General features: G+C 29.8%; 1 protein-coding gene across 1 annotated transcript in view; it reads left to right on the plus strand.

Annotated features, from left to right (window-relative positions):
- Positions 1 to 26458, plus strand: part of LOC130443738 (rho guanine nucleotide exchange factor 26) — a 44123-nt gene that overhangs the window by 13706 nt on the left and 3959 nt on the right. Inside the window, exons 2-12 of the mRNA XM_056778513.1 lie at positions 7955 to 8061; positions 12222 to 12417; positions 14765 to 15127; positions 20175 to 20397; positions 21209 to 21437; positions 21537 to 21738; positions 23189 to 23365; positions 23528 to 23699; positions 24102 to 24303; positions 24366 to 24628; positions 25237 to 25393. Coding sequence (XP_056634491.1) covers positions 7955 to 8061; positions 12222 to 12417; positions 14765 to 15127; positions 20175 to 20397; positions 21209 to 21437; positions 21537 to 21738; positions 23189 to 23365; positions 23528 to 23699; positions 24102 to 24303; positions 24366 to 24628; positions 25237 to 25393 — 2291 coding nt within the window. The remainder of the gene's footprint in view (positions 1 to 7954; positions 8062 to 12221; positions 12418 to 14764; positions 15128 to 20174; positions 20398 to 21208; positions 21438 to 21536; positions 21739 to 23188; positions 23366 to 23527; positions 23700 to 24101; positions 24304 to 24365; positions 24629 to 25236; positions 25394 to 26458) is intronic.

Here is a 26458-nt window from a genome sequence, read left to right on the forward strand (position 1 = left end):
CAGATGTTTTTCGTGAAAAGAGGTTCCTGGGTGGAAATGATCCAAAAAATTACGTTACGTTTACATTTACGTAAAATGAGGAATAATAATCGTGCGATATGGAATGTCCAGAAGTATATATTCTACAAAAATGTTATCACCAAGTTAGAGGAATAAATTGTTAATATTTACCAAAATATTACCAAAGAATTGAGATTTTATGTTTATGTTGAGCTAAATATGAAACTGAATAAAATAGTAATCCAATTATCAATTGGGCGGAACTGATACAAAAACTGCGATCCTGTGTGCATAACTTACTGAACGACTATGATTTATGCCACCAACTCGAACATTTTTTATGTACTAAACATATTGTTCTCTTATCTATCTGTTGTTTTCTAATTAATCTGAATTTTCTATTTTCTCCAGTTAGTAACTTCCCGTATCTTCCCGTCTACATAACCTGTGATTAATGATTCAATCTGCATTTCCATACTTCCATTTCTAAAGAAGGGTTGAGAGTTAACAATTTGTTAGTATTGTTTTATCACTATATATTACATCCTCGTTACACATTCTTATCATTCGATGAAATAATTTGATAATTATGTACGATGACGTCTGTTATTTGAGATAGTAGATTATACAGCAAAACAGTAAATTAATAACACACGACCGTATTTTAATGTAAAAGATTTCATCATTATTTCGATTTTTGGTTATGAAATTTTTCGTCATAATGAATGATGAATCATATCTGGAAATTAACTACATCTAGAATACAAAGTATAAATAGCTCACACTTATACATTAGAAAATAGAAATTGGAATGATACATATGCTGGTTCATTTTGAATTGATCAGGAAAAATGGGAATCAGTTATCTCAAGTGAAGATCTAATTTCTCATATTTTCAAACTTTTTCTATTTACGTCATTGACATTTAAAAAATGAGAGAGCATGAAAAATAAATGATGTAGTAGTAACACTTTTATTATTGTTTCTACATAAATACAGATAAATTACTAGTGATTAACATCAATTCCAGGTAATTCAATAGGTTAACTGTTAGATAAATTATCACTACATTAAGTGTTAAAATAAAATATTTTTGGTCTTTCATAGTTTATAGGTTAAGAAATGTCTCAAAAAAACACTTTACAAGTCCTTGTAAAAACGAAAGATGTAGGTAACTACATTGATTCCCATTGTCTAAATTTATTCCAGTAGCTCTTTATCTGGCCTATCCATTTACTCATGTTGAACGCTCCCTTCTATGTCTACAAAAACTTCCACTGCAAATCCTTCATCCTCCATCTGGGCTGCCGTACTAGTATTTATTAAACAAAATAAAGACTGTTGCTCTTGAAACAGTCAAGCGATTCACTTTTTCTGTGGCCAAAAGTAGTTTCATCTTATGTAGAATAAGACGCATCAACTATGCATCATATCATAGACTTTCATGAAATAAAAGAAACACAATCTTTGTTTATCTCAAAAATTTCAAAAAAGTAATGGAGAATTATACAAAAATTTAGGGGATTAGCTACTCAAACTAAGTTAACAACAACAAAGAATGATTAATTTGTCTCAGCGAATTCTACTCGTATTTAACAATATCAATCATGTATAAATCATTTAGTTCTGCACAGTGTCTTGAAATGGATTCTAATTAAATTCCAAGTCAAAGTTTTTATATTATGAAAATTTATCGGCTACTAACTAAGAAATTCGATCATACATCTAGAATTCTAAATGATAACTCTTTTAGCCAATTGCAGCTCAAATTACTTTTTAGATAATGCCTGAATGCAGAAAATTTCAGATTTTGATTGTAAAAAACCAAAACATTCCTGCAAGTTAGCTTAAATATATTAGAAAAGCAAAATTAACAAAATAATTTCAGTTCACTTAAATAGTGTATAACCATTGGCACCTCTAAATTCATATTTTCGTCTACTTTATTTTTTTAAATTTTACTAGAACAGTCAGAAATATCAAATAGCGAGTTATTCGGTCTGTTAGGACTTATGACACCTTGACATACTTCCTCTCCTCTGCAGAAGGATCACTCCTTCTATCTTTCCACCACTGCTAATTCTTTATTCCGTTTAACAAATAAGGAGGTTAAAAATAGATTACAATATTGTTGAAGCTAAACTTTTTAAAAAAATGTCTCGTACGTTGTCCTCCACATATCTCAGACTTACCATTTAGAAGATGACACTAGGTATGAATTGGCAATTGATTAGAAAAGATATTCCGTATTTAGGCTAGTAAAAAAATGGTATCATTTACAAAAAACGTTAAAAAATATTTGATATATAAAGGAATCGCATAAATAGTAAGGATACTTTCACATAATGCGATTTTTACTTTATTAAGACGATGGATCACATATCAATAATAAACCGACTATTTTATTTCACGTAACTGGTCACTCCATAATTATCTTCTATCTATCATTTATTGGTTTTTCATTGGTGTTTGTCTTCTTTTTCATTCCCGGAAACTTGCTATTTAAAAGGACTCATGGTTTACCACATTGTCATAATTAACCAAAAATCCCCTCTTTCAGGTTTTTCTTTGCTCATCACCCCTATAAATTCCAGTATATCTTGGTTCAAAATTGTTCCTTCTTGTACGACCCCTGATCACAGTACATCCTTTAATGCCTATGGTTTTACTTTTCAATTCTCATAGTCATAGACGTAACTTTTATCTTCAGTAACAATTTGCCACTAAAATCTAGATGATAAAATGATAAAAGGGATACGTCGTGTCGGCTCAGAATTTGATCACGATCGGTTAGATTAGTTATTTAGAAGGAATGTATTTGCTATATTTGATACAAAGAAACAGATCATTGTTATTTATTTCAGTGACAAACCGCTTGAACGAGTCCCTAATTTATTATGAGAAATCAATTGCTTTCCGCGGAGCTGTGAAAGACATTTGGGCTTTGATTTCCAAATTCAGTACTTTTATATTGTTCGTACAAACCCCGCAGTTCCCGCATGGGTAACCCCTTAATATTGATCCTATGTAATACCTACAGGATTACCGACTGGATTTCCTAGTGACTATCATAGTAACTCATACAACTTGTAAACAGCCTTTGAAGTCCCTATATAATCTTCATAGGTAGATTTTAACATTTCGTAAGTTTCTCTGGTACCTTTTTCCACATTAAAGCAGCTATAATCGTAGACTACCAATCCGGAACGGATACAAACTTCGCAATACTTATCACTAATAATCACATAATATTCAAGTTTCAAATCAAGATCGTTTGTTATGAACGAAAGGATTTATAGTTTTAATCACTAATTATATATTTCGGGTTCAAAGTCAAACCTCATGGTATAACAAGCATTCATGTTTATTGTTTATAAACAGTAGATTATTAATATTATATTACTATTATTATATTATTATTACTACGTCATCATCAATATTGACTAATATTAGAAATTGAATATATTCAATCTAATCAAAGAATTACGCTATAATCTATTAATATTCTTCGGTGCTTTCTAAATCATCTCAGTGAATTAGGTGAAACAATTTTTCTACGAATTGATTTCATTGTATAACATTCCAATTTTTTTAATGATGCACATTTTCAGGTGTGGTTTGTATTTTCACTTTATATACTCTTCTACACTACAAAATAATTGTCTCATAATAAAAAGAACTTTCACTGTCATTTAGTAGTTTATAACCAGAAAAAAAGGGTTATTATTTTAAACTTTGATATATATATTTGTGTTATTGTAAATTTTGAGGCTGATTTTTGAGAGTAATGAATTTAAAATTTTATGAAATTAATTCCCCGATGATGATATATATCTGATATATAAAATTCTCGTGTCGCGGTGTTTGTAATTGAACTCCTCCGATTCTCATGAAATTTTTTGTTCATATCGGGTAGGTGTGAGAATCGAACATCTATTTTTCTTCCCCCTAAATATTAAAGGTAGTCCACCCTTAATTTTCAACCTTTTACGATCAATCCCAATTTTTTATGTGTTAATTATAAACTTCAATTTTTTAGCAAGATTTTTATTTTTTTTGTCATGACTTAGAATAAAAAATATTATATTACTCTGAATTTTTCACACCTTTTCGTTCAACCAGTATTTTTCCATCGCGATTTTTTTTTAAGGGATACTAGTTGATACGTGCCCCGGTTTATTCAAATCAAATAGTTTGGGTTGTGTATATACAGTCAATCCAAGACAGACTGAGTGGTTTTATCTCCGACTGTTGTTAGTTAATGTCACCGGACCATTATCATTTCAAAATAAACGCAAAGTAGATGGACAACAGTATCCAACGTGTAAAGATGCATGCCTTGCACTAGGCTTGCTAGAAGACGGCAATCATTGGAACAGTATGCTTGCTGAAGCAGCATTAAACTGCACAGGAACACAAATTCGTCTACTATATGCTATAGTGCTGACAACGTGTTTCCCGTTCCGAGCACAAATGTTGTGAAACAATCACAAAGATTCAATGACTGATGATATATTGTATCGACATCGTATAAGGTACAACGATCTAACGATATCATTCAGCGATGCAATGTATAATGAAGCTTTGAATGCTATCCAGGATCATTGCATTGCTATTGCGAATTTACCGATCAATCATTTTGGTATGAGCTCAACGAATCGAAGTGCTTCTGATTCATTCAACACAGATATGAATCGTGAACTACATTACGATACTGTAGAAATGGCAGGCATTGTTAATCGTAATGTTCCACTACTAAATTATGAGCAAAAAATTGTTTACGACCGCATTATGCTGGTAGTTTCGGCAGGAGAATTCTTTTTTTGGATGCACCAGGTGGAACTGGAAAACGTTCCTTATTTCGGTACTTCTTGCCGAGATACGATCAAAAAATGGCATCGCATTGGCCGTTGCATCTTCTGGCATTGCAGCAACTTTATGAGATGGAGGCAGAATAGCTCATTCAGCATTTAAGCTGCCATTGGACATTCAAAAAAATTCAGATACAGTGTGCAACATAAAAAAACAATCGTCTATGGCCACAGTGCTGAAACAATGTAAAATTATTATCTGGGATGAATGCATTATGGCACATAGGACATAAAGGATAAACAAAACAACAATAAACTATTTGGCTGCACTTTGTTACTTCTTTCAGGTGATTTTATACAAACACTTCCCGTTATTCCACGTTCAACGTACGCTGATGAAATCAACGCTTACTTAAAATCATCGCGACTGTGGTGGAAAAAGTACAATTGACAGTGAACATGCGCGTTTAAATGCTTCAGGATCCATCCGCCAAAACAACTGATAGATATTGGCGATAGGAAAGTTGCTGTGCACAAAAATACTGGATGATACATAATACTCTCATCGATAACATATTACCCGATGTACACACACAATATGAAAATCATAAGGGGCTGTCAGAAAGAGCAATTTTGGACGTCAATGGGTTAAATTTAAAGATACAAAAGTTGTTGCTTGGGGACTTGGGAAAACCATCCACTTTGTTTGTGTTGGCTAAAGACGGACTAAACAAGAACATTGTACATTCTATTGCGCTGAGAGATTAATCTTATATAAGTTAGTTATATATATATATATATATATATATATATATATATATATATATATATATATATATATATATATATATATATATACGAGGCATATTTTTTAAGTAAGTATCGTTTTGGAATTGAAAAAAGATGTGCAAAGATATCGCAATAATTTTATTTTTACATGAAAGCCTGTTCCTTAATCTACTTTTCTACATAATTTCCGTGAGTATTGAGGCTTTTCTGTCCCAAAAAACTGTGCACATGACTTTTCGGGCAGAAATTGTTCGCTAAAACTTCACTTTTTTGGGTGATGATGAATGTCGCCATTCCATGGATTGTTGTTTCGATTCTGGTGTGACGTAGGCTACCCATCTTTCGTCACCAGTAACAATTTGGTCTAAAAAATCTTCATCTTCATTGTGGTACCGCGCAAGGAAAGTCAATGCACTGCCCACTCCGTTCTTAATCATGCACATTTGTGCGGCCATCTTTAAATGCTCTCATCCATTTCTTTACCATTCCATCACTCATAATGTTTTGTCCGTAAACTTCACAGATCTCACGATGAATATCGATCGGTTTTACGCCTTTAGCACTAAGAAATCGTATAACAGCCCGTACTTCACAATCGGCGGGACTCACGATTTTCGGAGGCATCTTAAACACTCAGTAAACAACGTATACAATGAAGAATCAAACTGTAATGGAGTCAATGCGTAGACGAGAGATGTAGGTAACCAGCGCGCATGTGCGGAATGCCGACCTTGGGGTTTCGGCGGCAGAATCGCAAAACGGTACTTACTTAAAAAATATGCCTCGCATATATTTCTTCAATTTTTTATTTCTTAGACCTTTTGATTAGATGCATATATATATATATTTATATATATTTGGATAATCTAAGAGATGTAACCTCGATATTATATTTCACTTTCTTTATGATCGTTTATCAACTAATAGCTAATAGTTTCTAAAATGACATATTTTCTTTGTTTCACTAATGTACATGGTATTTAGTCACGTTCTGGCAAAGTGTCTCGTTGTTAGCGTACTACATAATACCAAAGACTGCAAATTCTGTGTACACAACATGCACGTGTTTATATTTACATCTGATATTTCTTTTGTGCAATATAAAAATAATAAGATGATTTACTTGATAAAACATTGATTCATAGAGAGAGTGGCCTCAAGAAGGTAATATTATATATATATATATATATATATATATATATATATATATATATATATATATATATATAGCAACTGTTTGGAATGTGACAAGTACGTGATTTCAAAAGTAGCTCTCATTTCTATGCATGTAGATATTTTTTCGCTATCCTTTCATAAAAAATAAAATATTGAATAGTGGCTGGTTTGTTTGAGCGTTTTAATTCTAAATTATTTAATATTATGGATACTGAAAAACAGTGGTTAGGTTAGGTTAGGTTAGATAGTAACCATAGAAAAAAACCATCAGTCTATTCTACTGGCCTAATAAGCAGGGTTCGTAAGTTCAAATGTAAAAACTCTGGCAAGCTTTGTACTTCCAAGACAATCCAATACGTCTAAAGAAATAAACTTATATGTAAATGCAAATAAATGATATCTTCCCCATAGAATATGGGTTTGGTTTCTACAAAATAATCTGAATTTATCATATTACCCATTAGGATTTGGGGATTGTCTGAACTAACCGGTAAATTTGATAAATATGAAATAATTTATCATATTCACCAAATACAGTGGTGATTATAATCACCGATTTATCATTTTTACTGTAACATATACGAGTATACTGAATATAAACATTAAATTTACAAATAGATATTAGTTAAGATCTGAGGATAGAGAGTGTATTTCGTCATTAAGACGGCGAGAATGTATTAACAAGGATATAGTAAAAACTGATTGATTGTCATAAACTTTATACTTTCAGTTAAAATGTTAACTTCGTTACTAACATTGATACGACATGATATCATGGCATAATTTGTATTTTTTAATTATTTTATCCTTTTTAACACGAATTGATTTTGTCATATTTCTCTTTTTTGGTTCCCCAATTACACTTACTTTTTCTGACAATAGAGCCTTTATGTTCCATTTATTCCAATATCCATATTCTCACTCTGTCGTACAAATTTTGTCATTTTTACTTTCTTAACCAAAATGTTATAAAATATTTCAACAAATATCTATCTAATATTCATTCTACGAAACTTTAGTGCTTCACTGATTTTTAAGTATTATATCATTAATATTTCGAGCTTTGTATTTACTGTTATCACAAAATTATTCTTGGCTTTATTATTAAAATGCAACACTTCCATCAAATATGTAATGATTGAATAGGTCTTCATTGTATGTTTTTCTTCCAATTTCAGATGTAAACAGTGATGATGAAGACACCGATGATATTCCGGAATACGAAATAGTAGAATACGATTCATTTGATACCGAATCTGAATCTGATTATCACAATATTACTGATGTAAGTAAATGAATTACCACATTTTTCAACTATATCTGAATATTCTTTATTTAAGATTTTTAAGAAATACAAAATGAGAAGTTTTGAAGTCGTTTAATTGAAATAAGTAAAATTATAATATTTTATAAAATGATGAAAACAGTGTTTCTGTTGTTTATAAGTATAGGATGTAAATACCTTGAACGGAATTACCTTGGCTTGAAATAACACTATCTAATTAAATCTAAATGGTATGATTTAATTTTTTTAGTGAATTGTATGAATCAAAAAATGTAATGTGGTATGCGTCTATAATGAAAGCTAGTACGATTTTTATACTTTATAAAGTTTTCATCAATGTAACTTTTATTCTAGATTTCCCGCATCTCTCAATAGTAACTTTTTTGTGATCTTTGGTTATGTTTTCTTTCCTGGAATTAACTTTATACCAATTGAATAAATTATACCCGAAAAGTATAATGTCTCTGAAAAATGTCACAGCAATGATATATTTATATTTATTATCAAAAAATTGTATTAAAAGAAATTAATACTAATAACTAAAGAAAAAAAATAAATAAACTTAGGTATATGAAAATGATTTTGTGATTGCAGCGGTTAACTACGTCTAGCATTTGGTTGTTGTTTGTGGTTGGTGATGATGTATAAACATTATTTATTTAAACGCTTTTATTATTATTGTATCTAGAAAGTGATGAAGCTACAAAGATAATTAATTGATGGAATATAAAAAATACAAACGAGTACTAGGTCGATTAGTATGTTACAATAGAGAGCGTTATTAATCTATTTTTTCTTTAAAGCAAATCACATAAATATTTTATACAATCAAACTTGTGAAGTGTTGCTAGTATATTTGAATATATCTGTGCATTTGAAATGTCAATGAAAAGTGTTATATAGTTGCCAATTCATCTCCTAGATTGCCAAAAAAAATTTTCCGACAAAAAGCTGCACTCCTTTATTACCCCAATGTCTCAAAACTATGTGATAATTTAAAATATCAAAAATAAAAAAATTATTATAATCTTTGGTTCATAAAATCTTTAAGTATTAAAGAATTATTGATTACAAGTACCTAGAAATATAATGAAAATACAATAGTAAGATCATTAATTACAGAGTTTATACGTTTCGTAACGTATTGTGTTAAAAAGGGTGGATCAATCAGAATAATTGGTACAGCAACTTCTAAACTAAATTTTTGATCACTCGATTATACAAATAAGAACTTTTACTATAATAAACTGATTCTCCGTTAAGTTTAAATCATAATTAGCTGCTAATATTTAACGTTATATGTGTTAGCAAATTGTAAAGTATTTCTTCTGAGAAATATAAGTAAATTGCTCCATTTAATTTGTTTTGCAAAATGTATAGTCCATCTATCTTTTACAATATCCACCCCATAAATTTGCTGATACCTTACTTTGAAACTGGTTTTGACGTATATAATGAGCTCTATCTAAGGTAAATCTGTTAAACTGCAACATTAGTTATAGCAAAACTCTCTATACAATATTATTTATGTTATTTAATTATTTGCCTATAGTTTGCGTGTTTAGAGACATTCGTGAAAACTATTATTCAACAGTGCTTCTCTCATACGTACTATTTTAGTTTTTCTTTGTTTTTTTTGAAATTTCCTTTTAATTATAATATCAACGCTCTAAATTTTTCACTCTATGTTACTATTTTTTTCACTACAGCTGCATTTGTGATGATACTCGTATTATGTGCTTTACCAAACAATATAAATGGAGGGTTCTTGAATAAACCTTTGTGAGAAACTCAAACTTTCTTTTTTAATTCATACTTTGCCTTTTTATTTCAAAGTTATCATAAATTGTAATTATTCATTCATTTCAATAGTATAAAAATAATTAATTAATAATTAATAATTATAAAAAAGTATTGCAACTTCTCTGTTATTTCGAAAATTAAGTTAATGTTAAGTTAATGACTTTGTGTTACATAATTGACTAATACATAATAGTTTTGAATTGATTAATACTTCAATTATCAAAAGGCTATTACCTAAGTGTAAATTATGGTCGATGTCGACTATCGACTACCCGTCTTCATTAGCAACCATCTTTTTAAAAGTACTATAATGCTGCTATAATACTAGATGAAATTTTAACGTAACCGGTAGTCCCTCTGAAAAATCGCATAAAATGTTTTTTACCTTGAGAACCTCCAATTTCTCGTGGAATCACTCAACATAAACTGAACAATACTTCGTAAAATATAATACAATGTAATTTTTAATGTCACAAGCAATAACTCTCAAGTTCATTTCCATTTACTCGTGTAGGTATTTTTAACAAAGTATTCAACAATATCCTGATTGCCAACAAAGCATTATTTGTTTGCTCCATTTCATACCAAAATAGCTCAAATATATAATCAATTGTTCCTCGATATTTATTATCTATCTTGGCGTTAATATTCAATTTTAAATTGTATCCACTTTTGTTTCAAATAGTCAACACTTTTATCTCCATTAAAACTCAAGTCTCACAGTGGAATATAAATATGCAATTATCAGAAAACAAATGTAATCTTTGTGTAAAATGGATATTATATCAACTTTAAGATCATTATTGATTTGTTTAATTTGTTTTCCAACTTAAGAAGCTCGGTTAGGTTCAATTTTTCTATTTGTAGAAGTATCATTATCTGCATATACCTCCTATTAACAATATGTTTGACTATCGGAGTAAATTTTTAAACCTTAAAAATAAGAAGCATTTCCTCTATTATTAACGGGAATTTTATTTCTGTTTTGTTCCTATAATATTTCTTATTAGGAAATTGCATTAGAATCACTATATTATTTGTCAAATCAAGGTCAAACGTTTGAAAATTTGAACAGATAATATGTCAAGAGATTTTTGGTACTCCAGGGTGCTCCATTTATATTGTTATATTATATATTATATTATTTCTCGTGACCCCCATTATTGATTATATGTGTAATATGGAAAAAATTTAAAGGAATTTCTTAGTGATACATTCCAATAAAATTTAATTTTCCTTGTGAGGTTGAATAACTGAGTGATTTAATATAGGAATGTTATAAACAATTGGATTGGAGTTATAAATACAAATGTATTTATGAAAACTAAAAACATGACAAACACGTGGTAATACTTATGTTGAGTCAGTTTCTTTGCGCTTGAGTTTCTAATCACCTATTTAATATTATTTCATTTATTCAAATATTGCTTTGAATATTTTTTGCTCGCAACTTTAATACAGCGAAATGAGACTAGCAAAGGAAAAATACAGTGAAATATTTTATTAGAAACAAAGTGAAACGATGGCATAAAATTTGACTGAATCTTCCTAAAAGTACTGTTGTAGAAGGGCAAGAAGGCCGAAAAAAGAGTTTTCAGTTTTCTTTGACACGAACTATGATCACACTATGATCACAATCATGACTAAAATCACGTCCAGTATTAGTGTAGACTAGTACTTTAGTTGAATTCCCAGGCTTATTAACACTGGTCAAATTATTTTTGTAATTGAACAAAAATTAAATTTTTCTTTCTGAATCAATTGAAGGAGGTTTATTCTGAAAATGATTTTCCTGATAAATTTGTGAAAGAACGCATTAACGTAACCTTTAACTGTAAAGATAACAAGTAGTTGGTTTTTTTATTAAAAATTCTTTGTTATAAACAATTGCTTACATACGAGTTCTCCTTTATTTGTTAGTATTATTATCTGCATACATTTCTCCTTTGTTTGCAATTTCGTTATAAATAGAATATTATTCCTTTATGTATATTCAATTGTCCTTCTCTTATGCATTTTCTTTTTCAATAGAATGCTTTGATATCTATAATTAGTCGTGCTATTAGTTGTTCACTATACAATTTAGGTGGAGACATTAAGAATACCAGATTATCCATGTTTTGAAAGTTATTTACTTGAGTTTTTTCCACATCTTGAAATATGAGTTTTAATATTAATCTCCTGAACTTTGTTGACAACTTGACAAAATATGAATGAGTGAATATTGTCGAAGTAGTTATAAAATTACTTTATTACAATTTCTTCAATATTATTATATGATATAGATCATAATCGGATTAGAGAAAGACACTTTTCGACATCTGATATAATCATAGACTTAACTTTATTCATTTTAGTTTCAGCAAGAAGAATCGCTTCATGATGTGACCAATAATCCGTTGCCACCTGAACCTGTTAATATAGATACAAATGGATTCGATAAATTCACAAAAAATTTAAGTAGATTCAAGAAGAATTTTTCTCGAGACATAACAAAGTCCTTGAGAAGATTTTCCAAAAAAATTCATCAAACTGATATAGATGATTCAAAAAGTAAGTATTAACGCCATTAATCAATATTCTAATAGAACGCCTTTAATATTGAATACGTGTTCAATTTCGTAAATGAGAATCCATGACAAAGTAAATAAATAATGTTAATTTCGGTTATAAATCAAAGGAACATATTTTGTCATTGGATATTGGAAGACAACTAAACATAATATGATATATAACATTAATGGCCTGTAAGACATCGAGAACAATAAGAATTATCAAATATTCATTTGATTAATTATTTTTGACGGTTGGTCACTTTAGCATTTATTATGGACCGTATTGTAGTCATGTATCTTTCCTCAATATTCACTTATTACCCGACTGCCAGGAAGGGTTATGTTTTTCTTTATTAACTTGTATCGCCAGAACCGCTTAACGGATTTTCACATTTGAGGTATCGTTAGATTCGTTTCATTCGCCCAAGTGTTCTTAGATAGGAGACATTTAAAAAAAACCAAAATGGCGGATTTTGGACGCCATGTTGTGAGGTAAAAAATTTTTTTTTACTACCAAGCATATCGAGTTGGGTATAAAAATGAAGGATTTTAAACACTGATTGTAAATATGTATATAACTTGCAGTTTTAATATTGAATGGAACGATAAAAAATAGCTAATTAAAATAATTCAGACCTGTGCGAATAAATGGCACTACTAGGTTTTTAAAACGCGGTATCGTTGTGTTCTCTTAATATTACTTATTATGAAGCATCGATCAGCGCGCAACAAACAATTCGGATAGATGGCGCCACTAGGTTTTTAAAACTCGGTATCGTTGTGACTTCTTGTTATCTAAGACTAATATATTTACTACGAGGACGGACCTACGTTGTTACTATAATTATAATTGTCTTGTGCGATTTAAATATCTTCATTATTGTGAGTTGCCCCAAAATATGAGGCAAGCTGGAGATACAACTTTTGTGGACATATTAAACAGTCTTCGCGTTAGAGAACTTACAATGCAGCAGTTATCTATCATAGAAAACCGCAGAGTACCGTTCATAGGGCCATTTGACGATGGAGAAGCTGTCAGAATTTTCCCAACAACTAGACTGGTTGATGCATATAACGCGACTTTGACAGAAAAGTTAGAAAAGCTCACAAAAGTATACACTGTTAGTGTTGTAGACATCTCATTGGATCCTAAAACATATTCCACGAGAGGAATACTTACCTGAAGATCCCAATAAAACAGGTGGCATACCAAACCAACTCAAATTAGGTGTAGGCTCTCGAGCTATGCTAAGACGGAACATCAATGTTAACCATGGGCTGGTTAACGGTGCTATGGGTGTTATCCGACGAATAGATTGGCCAGCATTACGCAGAGAGCAGTTGGAGCCGGGAGAACTGCCACAAGCAGTATTTGTGGAGTTCGATAACCCAAATATAACAGGAAACCGACCTGGTATTGGAGTCCGGATAGAGCCTTGTGCTACAGAATTTGATGCTTTACGTGGTAAAGGCAAGATCGAGCGACGAATGCTTCCTTTAATTTTATGCTGAGCAGTGACGGTGTATAAATTACAAGGCACAACTTTAGACCGAGCAGTTGTAGATTTAAGTAGAAACTTATTTGCAAAAAGTCAAGCTTACGTTGCTTTGAGCAGAGTGAAGACTCTCACCGGACTTGTTATTAGTTCTATTGACCCTAAAAAATTGCTTAATCAACCACATGACATAAACTCATTCAAGGAATTAATCCGGTTACGTAATCTTAACTGAAAAGACATAAATAAAATAATAATTAAAAAAAAAACAAATAACTCGCCTGCATGGATAACTACAATTAAAAATCAACTGAAAACATTGAAACAAGATGAAAATTCAATGATAAGGTATTTTAAAAAAATAATGATTAGGTACTTAACACCAGAAACATAAATTGAAACACTACCAAACCAATGTACCTGCATATTGTACACTTAGAAATATCAACACGGTAGTTTTTTCACTTTTTTGCAACATTATAAACAGAATGCAGTCGGAGGCATGAAATTGAATGCTATAATAAAATGATAAATTATTATCTCTTTGTGCATGCCTCCGAATGTAATTATAATCCTAACCTAACCTAACCTAACCATAATTTGTTCAAAAAATTACCAAGGAATGATTATGCAAAATTTAGAAAATAGAATAAACGGTCACAAATATAATAAAATACCTTACACAAACACGAACAAAATGGAAAACATGAATTTGATTTTAAAAACACAAAAATTTGGCGGTTGCTTGATAAAACATTTTTGTAACGCCATCCGTATTAAAGTTAAGGAGTATTGAATGAAAATTTAGTTATATACTCTGTAAGTATTGGCGTATAAAATGTGTTTTAGAGAAGGAAGTGGATCGACTGTCAACGATTATTCCAAGCGAATCTATTAGTGGGGCTTCTAAGAACTATTGGAATGAAAGTTCGAAAATCGATGATACAAAACCTGGTAGTTTATTAAGTAGAATTAGACGTAGTGTATCACTTTCAGCATCAGTTACGAATCTAACTAGTTATTTCGAAGCTCTTAATAACACCGAAAACCAAAGAAGAAGTGTTTTTTATTTACCAGATCCTGTTGGGAACGAAAATGAAAAGACTGAAGATAAATCCAATTCTTCTCCTCCTATATCTTCGATTAGTTCTAGTAAAACTAAATTAGTGAGACCAAAATTGCCACCACCTCCAGTCCCTCCAAAGGACGCAGGTAAGACTTTTTAGTATAAATATTTTCATACTCACAATTCCTCAAATTTTTACATCATCTTTGCCTGATCAACAGGACATTAAATATAACTTAATGACCTAAAATTTAATGCGATGACTAGATGTAGACTAATATAAACTTCAGACTAATACTATTAAAGTTTTTTCAATTACTTGGCCTATTATGTGAAGGTTGGGCATTGTTGCGGAAAGATCGAGTTCAATCTCAATTTCATTTGTCTCTCTTTTAAAACTTGTTCTGTGTTATTTTGACTTGCGATAAGTATACTACCTTGAATGATCAAATAAGATTTTCAGTTGGTGAAGGTGGAAGTAAATTTTATGAATTATTTATAGATCGTTATAATTTTTTGTCAATAAATAGATTGATTCAAAATAGTGGTTAACTATGTAATTTATTTTTCAAATCTTAGATTAAAATATTTTAATGGAGACCAAAATAAGTCGAATCGTCAATAATTTTAGCTGTTTTTAAAACTAATTTTCTATTGAATGAGACCTAATCGCAATGAAAATGTCTAGAAATACGAAATTTATATTATATATATATATATATATATATATATATATATATATATATATATATATATATATAAATGCATCTAGATGTTCTGAAATTTTAGATCTCTTCTGTTAAAAATTATTTTTTGATAATTTTTAAAAGACTTAAAGAAAAGTCGAAACGTCAAAATTTAACGTTCTTTCAGTTTTGAGTTTGATTCTTTGGAACGGCAGTAACGCAATGAATGGATATTCCATTCTTTTTTCGATATGTAGATGATTGCGTTACTGCCGTTCCAAAGAATCAAACTGAAAACATAAATAAAAAATTCAATTTTTATCATAAAAAAACTTCACAATCTAAATGGAAGAAAATAATAAAACCAATTTTCTTGATATCACATTACATAAAATGAACAATGACATAAGAACAGAATGGTATACGAAACCAACTTGGTCCTCAAGATATTTAAACTTCAGTTCGTTTCATCCTATATCACAAAAAAAAGATAAGTAATAATGAGTTTGGCTGATAGATCTATTCAACTATCATATCCTGAATTTAGATGCTTAGCTATTCAAAAAGCAAAAACTACTTTGAAAGAAAATAATTATCCGGAAAAAATGATAAATAACATATTCAATACAATCAATTGAAAAACAAAACAGAAATAAAACAAAGACATAAAACATTTTTCCTTACTATATATTCACGGACTTATTATAAGTCATAAAGGACATAACACATTATCCAATTATTGCATTAAATTAAAATCTAAAACACGAAAAAACAAAAGAAGTATCTTGTGCCTTGTATTAATTATGACGCTGTTTACATAGAGCAGAAATCTCAGTATTCAGAAAATAGACTAAGAGGTCATACATACGATAAAAAAATAGAACTGCATCAACCAACCATGAAATATCAAAAAAATATAAATTCAATTATAAAGATTCAAAAATTCTTGAAACGGAATCTAATACACGAAAAAGAGAAGTTTTAGAAATGGTTCACATTCATGAGAACGAAAAAGCTATAAATGATAAAAAAGACCTAAATAATTTACGTAAAATTTATAGATTTCACATGAATAATTTTTCTTATTAGAACAAAGTTCTATTTTGATTTTATTCTTATTTTGACATTCATGATGAAGGTGGTCTATTGATTTATATAAATACGCAAATTGTCAGTGTCAATATCATAATTTGATAAAGACATAAAATTAGTCGAAACGTCAATTTTTATCTGTCTTTTGAGAATAATTGAAAAAAAACTAATTTTGAAACAAACGAGACCTAAAATCAAGAACATTTAGAAACATAAACATATCGAAAGGTCTGAGAAATAAGAAATTAAACAGTTTTTACAGTTATATGGAACACAAAGTTTAATGGATGGTCTTAGTACTTTATTCTACTTCTATAGGGACCATCCGGTATAGTTTGCACATAGTTTGAATCAATTTGCCCTCTTTTGTTGAATAAAGTTGAAATTATTGTTTTCACTACCAATTCTTTCTTCTTTGATTTCTTTTTCAGTTTTCACATATAACATAATTACAAATATTCCTCTATGATGCTTCTGGGTACATAACAGTATTTTTATCTTCTTCTTTTCCCTTACTTACTCTTCTCTTGTGACCAATCTTTCTGTGAGATTTCTCTAAAAATATATACTGCTCAGTACACACTGGTAAAAAAGGTTTTTTTTTTCGCTAAACTATATAAGTGACCGTTCAAAAATACACTTGCCAACTAAATGTTTATCCGCGGTTAAATTCAATTATCTACTCATAAATTTTAAATTTACCATACAAACACCATTAAAAAACTAACTGCACGTGAGTAGTTTGCAAAACCATTTTGAGAGGTTACATATTCAATTATTATTCAATTGGTGAAAGTGTATTGCAAAAATACGCATTTGACGCCACGTCGCAAAATGCAAATTTTTGCATTATGCTGTTATTATATATTATCCAAAAACACGTCAATTTATGTTGGAAGGGGCAAGCATTATGGCTTATTTAAACTTACTGGAAAAGCCACCCCCTCACCCCTAGCAGCATCCTCTTTATTTTTTTAAATTACTTGTCATATTTTTTATGTAAAATTTGGATACTCCTCTTTGAGCTGATTTCAAAAATGTATAATACTTGTAGGTTAAAGTGATTAGTTTATGAGATAAACAATTCTTCTTTTAAGAGCACAAATTTTACTTATTATTTACTTTCACCTTATTTGCCTGTACTAAAATGGGTTGTACAACAGTTCAAACCCTTTAATCTTTTTAACTGTGCTATTTATTCTACTTAAAAAATCCAAACAGCAAAAAACTATACTTTTTATTAAAGTTTGACATTGTCAACTAGAATTTGTAGTCACTATTAATAGTGTAATTTGATACATTATTTATTTTGTTTCTCTGAAATGGTTTACTCTTTGCAAGAAAGAATTGAAATTGTAGGTTTATACTACCAAAATAATAATTGTGCAAGAGCTGCTGCTAGAGTATTTAACGAATTACATGACGGAAGACATGCAACTCATAAGTATGTAATTCAACTGATGGAGAAATTTACCACAACAGGGTCTGTTTGCAATAAAGTGCATAAGCGAGAGGGACTCGTAAATAACGAAGCAATCCAAGTGGCAATTTTAGGGCAAGTCAGCTTAGAGGCTCAACAACCCCAATCGTTGTCAACAATAAGTAGAGCGATCGGTGTTTCATCTTCTACAGTTTTCCGAGTTCTACATAAATTCAAGTACCACCCATACAAAGTTAAGTTGGTGCACGAGTTGAATAAAGATGATTTTGATCGTCGTCTAGAGTTTTGCGAATCAATGACGCAAATTATCAATAACAATCCACAATTGTTAAACAATATTTGCTTTTCTGATGAATGCTCATGGTCATTAAATGGCTTAGTAAGTAGGCATAATTGTAGATATTGGGCTGAAAGTGATCCACATATTTTGCGTGAATTCCATACACAACATCCCAAAAAGTTAAACGTTTGGTGTGGTATCCTAGGTGACCACATTGTCGGACTTTTCTTCATCAACGGAAATTTAAATGGTGAATCATATCTTGAGTTACTCAGGGTAGGGGTTGACCCACGTATTACAACAATAATAGAAAATGATGATAACCATTCCGAAGATTTACTGGTATTTCAACAAGACGGAGCTCCCCCACACTATGCTATGCCTGTCCGACAATTTTTAAACGAAACATTCCCCGCTCGTTGGATAGGTAGAATGGGGCAGATGATGGAGTGGCCACCTAGGTCACCGGATTTAACACCCCTAGACTTCTTTTTATGGGGGTATTTAAAAACAAAAGTTTATGCTACCCAACCAGAATCTCTGGATGATTTACGAGAGAGGATAGAAAATGAATGTCGACAATTAAATCCAGCCGTATTAAGCAATGTCAGAGAGGCATTTCAAAATAGATTATACCATTGTATGGAAGTGAATGGTACTCATTTTGAACACTTATTGTAACTTCATAATAAATAGCACAGTTAAAAAGATTAAAGAGTTTGAACTGTTGTACAACCCATTTTAGTACAGGCAAATAAGGTGAAAGTAAATAATAAGTAAAATTTGTGTTCTTAAAAGAAAAATTGTTTATCTCATAAACTAACCACTTTAACCTACAAGTATTATACATTTTTGAAATCAGCTCAAAGAGGAGTATCCAAATTTTACATAAAAAATATGAAAAGTAATTTAAAAAAATAAAAGGGATGCTGCTAGGGGTGAGGGGGTGGCTTTTCCAGTAAATTTAAATAAGTCGTAATGCTTGCCCCTTCCAACATAAATTGACGTGTTTTTGGATTTTTTCTAAATACCAGTATTACAAAAGTTATTAAAGGTGGATACTTTTATCTGAAAAGCACTGTATATATTTTCGGTGATTTTTGATATTGTTTATGCTTGTAAAAATTTTAAGCTCGTAGAATTCAAAATTCAATATTCAAATTGAAGTTGATAGAAATTTTGATTTTTCAATTAATCAAAATTTCTATCAACGTCCTATTTCGGTCTTTGATTATTAATCAATATATTACCTACAACATAAATATCAAAAGAAAAATAGGTTTTAAACACAAATATTAATTCAAAAATATGTAACAGTCATCAAACAAAATTTATAAAATAGAACTACAACAACATTCCTTGTTAATACCTCGATAATCTATCAAAATATGTATAATCTACTTTTCCCCTTGAATATAATAATATATTATATGCATAATATATTATGCCTTTAAATGCCTTGAAATGCTCTTGATTTTATCTCTCTTCTTGTTTTAAAATTTGTTATTTTTACATAAGACCTAACATAAATATATATTTGTCTATTTATTTTCCTTATTTTCAAATTAAATTCAAATTAAATAAAAATGGCTATTGAAACTTAGGTCTCGTGGCTGTATTATATAATTCACAATAATCAGAATATGTATGTTTGACTTGCTATAGTCTTAACTGATAAAATTTTTTACTTACAGTAATAGAAAAAATACTGAAAGAAAAAGAAGCAAAGAAGAATATAGACAAGTCTCCGATTTCAAAAAATAATACTCACAATAATGAAACTAGTCGAACCTCTTGGTATACTGAGATAGGTTTATACTCAAAATCTACAAATGTAATGGAAGAACGCGAAAGGTCTATAACAAAAGTCGATACTGTACAGACAGAGACAATGGCGCAGACAACGAAATTTTCAAGGTATGTTGAAATAAATGTTAGGTATAATACAGATAACAAGTTTTCTTTTGAATCAAATATATACATCATAGCACATTCAATTCTTTTCAAAAACATTTGGTGGTGAAAAATTAAGTGAAAAAATAATTGTATTAATTAGACCCTGACAGTTACATAGGATGTTTGTCGTATTTTTGTCCTTCATTCAACAGTCAGGCAGTCGGAATCAGCTGAAGTATTGGGAATTATTCAACAAACAGTTTAAAGTGGTGCTTCATTCCACTACATGTTCGCACCATGTCCAGAGATTAAATGCAGCTCTACCCCCTTTTCAAGAAAACTAATGTTTTTTCTTCTAATTTATCCGAAATGTATGTAATTTTCTTTACACGAATTTATTTATAGACTTTACTTAACCTACATAATCAATCAATTCACATTCCTAATACTTTTGAGTTCCTAGTGGACAAATATGTATACAGATAAGTTTTTATGGAATGTTCTGAATTTATGTTCTTGCCAAAATTTGAAGACTAGAAATGTTTTATTAGATAAGAGTGACTTCGAGGCCTAGACGAGTATATAATTTTGAACAACATCGATAGAAGCGTGTAAATGTAGATTGAGAAGGGAAATCTAAAGAACTTCAATAGTTCTTTCTATTTCATAATTCAGAATTAAGTCAGGGACCGTTCACATCAATCATGTTATATTTTATCGTCTATTTCACACTATGGTTGATATATTCAATTGATGTCAGAAAAACTGTACCATTAGTTGTCTGTTACTTGCAGTGATAAATTACTTATTATGATTTTTCATTATATTATAGTGTTATAGAAGAGTTAAATGTCAAATTAAATAAAAACAATACTAACGAGCCAAGTAGTGTTATGCAAAACAATTTTGAAACCGAAAGTAATTACAACAATCAGAGCATGTACAGCTACAACAGCAATGATTCAAAGAAAGATGATTCTTCCGTAACTTATTCTTCTCATGATGTACAGTTCTTTGAGGATGAACCATTATATCAATTCTACGATGCTGCTGTTTTTGAAGTAAGTAAAAACATATTAACAGAATTGATAGCTATTCAGAATAATCAATCACAACTTATTTTTTTTTTGAAGAATAGTAATAATCATATATGATTTCAGTCTGCATGTGATGGAGATACGTCTTCTGAACCAGATTCTGATATTTATGAAGATATAATGGATGAGACTAACGAAAATTACATTTCTTCATCAACCTTAACAGAGAACTTGGAAGAATCAATAAATTTAGGAAACAAAACAATTACCTTTACCAGAAGTCTTTGGTGTGAAATCCCCGAAGTAATGAAATCTTCTGTTCTAAGTAAGTTCTGTCCTAATGTATTAATACGATATATGAATTATACTTAACTAGTGAAAAGTGCAAATGGCAGTATTTATATTTGCATATTAATAATAAAAGATTTATGAAACTATAATTGGTAAAATACACCTATTTCATTATTTTTTGGCTAATAGATTTGAGATTCTGACACACAGTTACTGGACAAGCTACCTATTCCAAGAAAAATGCCAAATAACATATTGAAAAAAGAATGATAAACAAATGTTATTGTTACGTATATAGATACACATAATACATTTTCAGCATGATAGTGACCTCTTGCTGTCGTCCCTTGTGTTCAAATATTTTAGACGTTTTTCTATCAAGATAGCCTCTTAAATTTAGTTGGAATTTCTGAAACCGTTAATGACATTCTCACTAAACACAATATTTACTACTTCCACTATACTGACAATTACACCTACGCGCGTTTCTATAGCCAAGTTATCGGTATCAGAGACAGGAAATGAATAGTATATTCAGTTTGGAGCAAACTGCGTTAATGTTTTTGGATTTTTCAAAAGGTGTGCATGGTATTGACGAAAGTTGAGCAAAAGTGTAAGAAATCTCGAAATTTCTAACAAACACTGAATGTTTCTTTGTCCAGACGGCCATAAGTCCATTGAAATAATTTATTTATGATCCTATCCTTAAGAATTACGTATGTCCATATTGTTTTTCACACTCATTATATCGCAAACCTGACTAAACGTTTTCTTATTGTCCAGTCCCATCACTTGCATCACTTAGATGACAATCGATTTTTTATCAGACAAACTAATATTGATTATAAACGGCTAAAAATAATTTCAAATCGAAAGGGTATCTATATATTTTTAACTTCAACTTTATTATCCTCTACCATTGATAATTTAATACAAATATCCCTTCTTCACAACAAAGAAGTGGTAGATTTTTCAAATCCTATGTCAATCGCGTTATTTTCAAATCTCAGTATCAATTCCTCTACATAATCAGATTTATTTGTCAATGATTAAATCAACGTATCTTTAATGTCTGTTAGAAATTTCTATATTTCTACTGTTTGGCTTAATATTGTGGGCACAAATTAAGTTCAAATTGATATCTCCTAACTTATTTCCTTTCAATGTGGAATAATTTGAAAATATATTATAATAGTAAGGTGTGTATATTATTCAAATAAAGGGAACGATAGGAATAGATTACCATCAACATGAAAACATCTTCTTCCTTTATCCGTGTTTATCAATGTCACCTGTCCTTCTTCCAATGTGACCTGTATCAGAATAATTATATTTTATTCCAAGTCTTCCCATGATAAAGAAATCCCAACATCTATTACCATCCTCTCAAAAACGCGCGTCTAAACAATAAATCTACCAAAAGATCTTTTGTACCTGCAAGATTCAGACGCTGAGCCCATTTTACTAATTACGACTGTTTACAGGTACGCTCAGTACTCAACAAAAAAAGCTGCAGGAAGCTAAATTCGAAATAATTACTTCCGAAGCTTCATACTTACATTCACTCAATGTCTTAGTAGATCACTTTGAAAAGAACTTCAGAAAATCTAATATTGTAAACGAAGATGAATTTGATATCCTCTTTGGAAACATTAAATCAGGTGAGATTTACAATGGCTTCATAACCACTATAATTATAACTTAGAACATATTCAAATAATTATCATTGGAATCATGTGTAGGATGGGCAGAAAATTTTATTGTAACAGTTTTACTTGTAACTGAGTTGAAATAAAAACATAAATATTTTATATGTTTTTTAGTAAGAGCTTGTTCGAAAAAAATTTTACATGATTTCGAAAAATGTTGGCAAAACAACGTTCTATTAGATGGTCTTTGTGATCTGGTACAAAAACATGCTGAAGAAAATTTTCATGTATACATACCATATTGCGAAAATCAAATTGTAATTAATGAAATGCTCAATAAGTTAAGGTAAGTTTTTTATATACATAGTTCATATGGTTTATAGTAGGATAGTGGGCCAAGGTTTTTTTTATTAATTTCAAATAAAAAATTCACTGTTAATAGCAAGAAGAATCAACAATTTTCATATTTATGACAAGTTTCATTCTGAATATTGTATTTTGAAACGCATGAATTTAGTAATTTATACACCACAATTCTCGATTCATTAATTTAATTTATTTTCAATATTGTTATACTTTTAAGCAATGTACATATTTTTACATTGTACTTTGACTATATTTTCAGTCCGCGATAATGATGATGAATAAATATTGAAAAGAGTAAATTTTGGTGCTTAATTTCCACAATCCCAGCAAAAATATTACGTTCATGTATTAAATGATTTGATGTATCTAAAATTTTTTTCAGGGAAAGGCCCGACTTTTTAGCATTTTTAAGTCAGTTAGAATCTAGTCCGTCTTGCCAATTTCTATCTTTATACTCATTTTTAATGTTACCGATGCAGAGGATAACAAGGTGGCCACTACTAGTAGATGCGATTTTAAAAAGACTCTCTGAATCTGATCCAGAATACCTCACGTGCCAATATGCTTTAGCAACTTTAAATAAGGTATATTTACCTTGTAACCTGTAATCTATATATTTTTAATTTAATTATAAATATGATTTTAGACTGTTACTCAATGCAATGAAGCTGCAAGGAAAAAAGAACAAGAAATAGATCTTAAGAAAATTTCCGAATCATTAGAATTCGATCAACATGTACCTTCAATCGAAATAAATGTAAAAGGTAGGCATATCATTAGAACAGGCTCAATGATATGTTACAAACAAAAAAATGAAGATACTCGAATGACATTTGGGAGGCGATTTAGCAAAATTACTTTGTACTTATTTTTGTTTAGTGATTTGTTTGTCGTCAGTAAGAAGAAGAGGTAAGTAAATAAGTATCAGTTTTGCTCTTTTGTTGATACAAAAGTTTCTCGATCATAATTTAATATAAAAATATAACAGTATCTCTTGGAAAAATCTAATGTAATAGTTTCATAATTTCGATTTATTTTAAATTCACGTAATTATTTCTTATCTTGAGGAATAAATGAGATACTAAAGATATGTTTTCTTCTCACTAAAATTTACTCATACTAACAAAACTAGTTTGTATAAAATATACTGTGCACTAAGTCTGTGGTTTTAGTTCTCCTTACTGACATTGTTATTTTCTATTAGGGCAACATACTGAATTATGTCAGTTCAAAAAAGTAATTGTCGCTCAAAGATTATGGAAACTTTTTAAACTAGTATTCAAGCGGTGATATCCTCAAATATAGTGTTGGTTCAGTTGGAAATAATTCTGAAACCATAATTTTTTGTTCTCTTTGTGATTTTTTATCAAGAATTGATTAATATAACAAATATTTTTATTCATATAACGATATATTAGAGAAAATCATTGTCGTATTAAGACATAATAGTGGATAAAATAAATTATTTAGTTTGTTTTCAATAACTCCCATTCATTAATGAGCTCCAACATTTTTAGCGACTCTTTATACACTGTGTTGCATTATTGCCACAGAAATTTAATAGAATTGAGAAGTGTGGACTTATTTCCTGTTCTCAAGAAAAAAGATATCCAAAATAAAAATCTTCTGTATTTGTCAATTTTGGAAAATCAGGATAAGAAGGTCGTCAACTTGGTGAGTATTATTGTATTTGAAATAATGATGAGACTAAACAAACTTTTCCATTTTTAAAAACATTCAAAATAATCGCTTATATATTGAACAATTATAGTGATAAATATTCGACTTTACATTCTATAATATAAAAATTGCAATATTGATAATAAGGTGATTAATTCACGTCTTAAGTTAGTCCCTCCATCATAATATGATAATAAAGGACGAGAAAAAATTCTCTAAAATATATACCTAGATCAATGTTCATTATAATCAAACATATTTATGAAAAACTATTCACGAAAAAAGCAATGTAAAATATGCAACAATATAATGGTAATTAATATTCCGAATCCAATTATTCATATACAAACAAAGGATATTTAGTACATATTTTGGTTGCATATAATAAATTAGTTCAATTACCAATTTTTTACAATGTTTGGACCTGTCAATCAGTATGTTGTATAATGTTCATACAAATAGTCGTTATAGTTGATTTTCTGAAATACACAATGTCACTTAATGGATATTTTTATAAGATGTGTAAAGTTGTCCATTATCATTTTGTAGAAATCATTGATCTGAAATTTTAAACAGAAAGATTACCGTCTTTTCATTCAAAGTTTATAAAATATTATTATTTAGGAAAGACAGTAAGTTCTAGTGAAATCATTCAATATGGCCTTTTCAATTGAAATGCACAAGATTCAAATATTGAAAATGATATCAAAATGCAAGTACTATTATAAATTTAAAAAAATCTTCGAATCTCTACCAGGCAGAAATTTATTGAAGTTGAAAGGAGCTATTTGTAAGTTACAAGAATTCTTGAATTTTAAAAGCACATAAAATCCTCCAGGAATTGCTTCAAGATAATTCTAAAAAAAACAGCAGCTTTGCGAACAAAATATGGTCGACTTTGCCACAAACTACGTTTGTTGTGGAGATCAGTCTGATTTCTCTGATGAATCTACTTTTATATTAAATGGTTCGGTAAATAGACAGAGATGTCGGATGTGATTCCAGTTTGGATGGGAAATGGCCATATTAAAGTCCCACAATCCTAGCCCTGTACATACT

Source organism: Diorhabda sublineata, chromosome 5 (assembly GCF_026230105.1).
Source record: "Diorhabda sublineata isolate icDioSubl1.1 chromosome 5, icDioSubl1.1, whole genome shotgun sequence".
NCBI classification, from domain to species: domain Eukaryota; kingdom Metazoa; phylum Arthropoda; class Insecta; order Coleoptera; family Chrysomelidae; genus Diorhabda; species Diorhabda sublineata.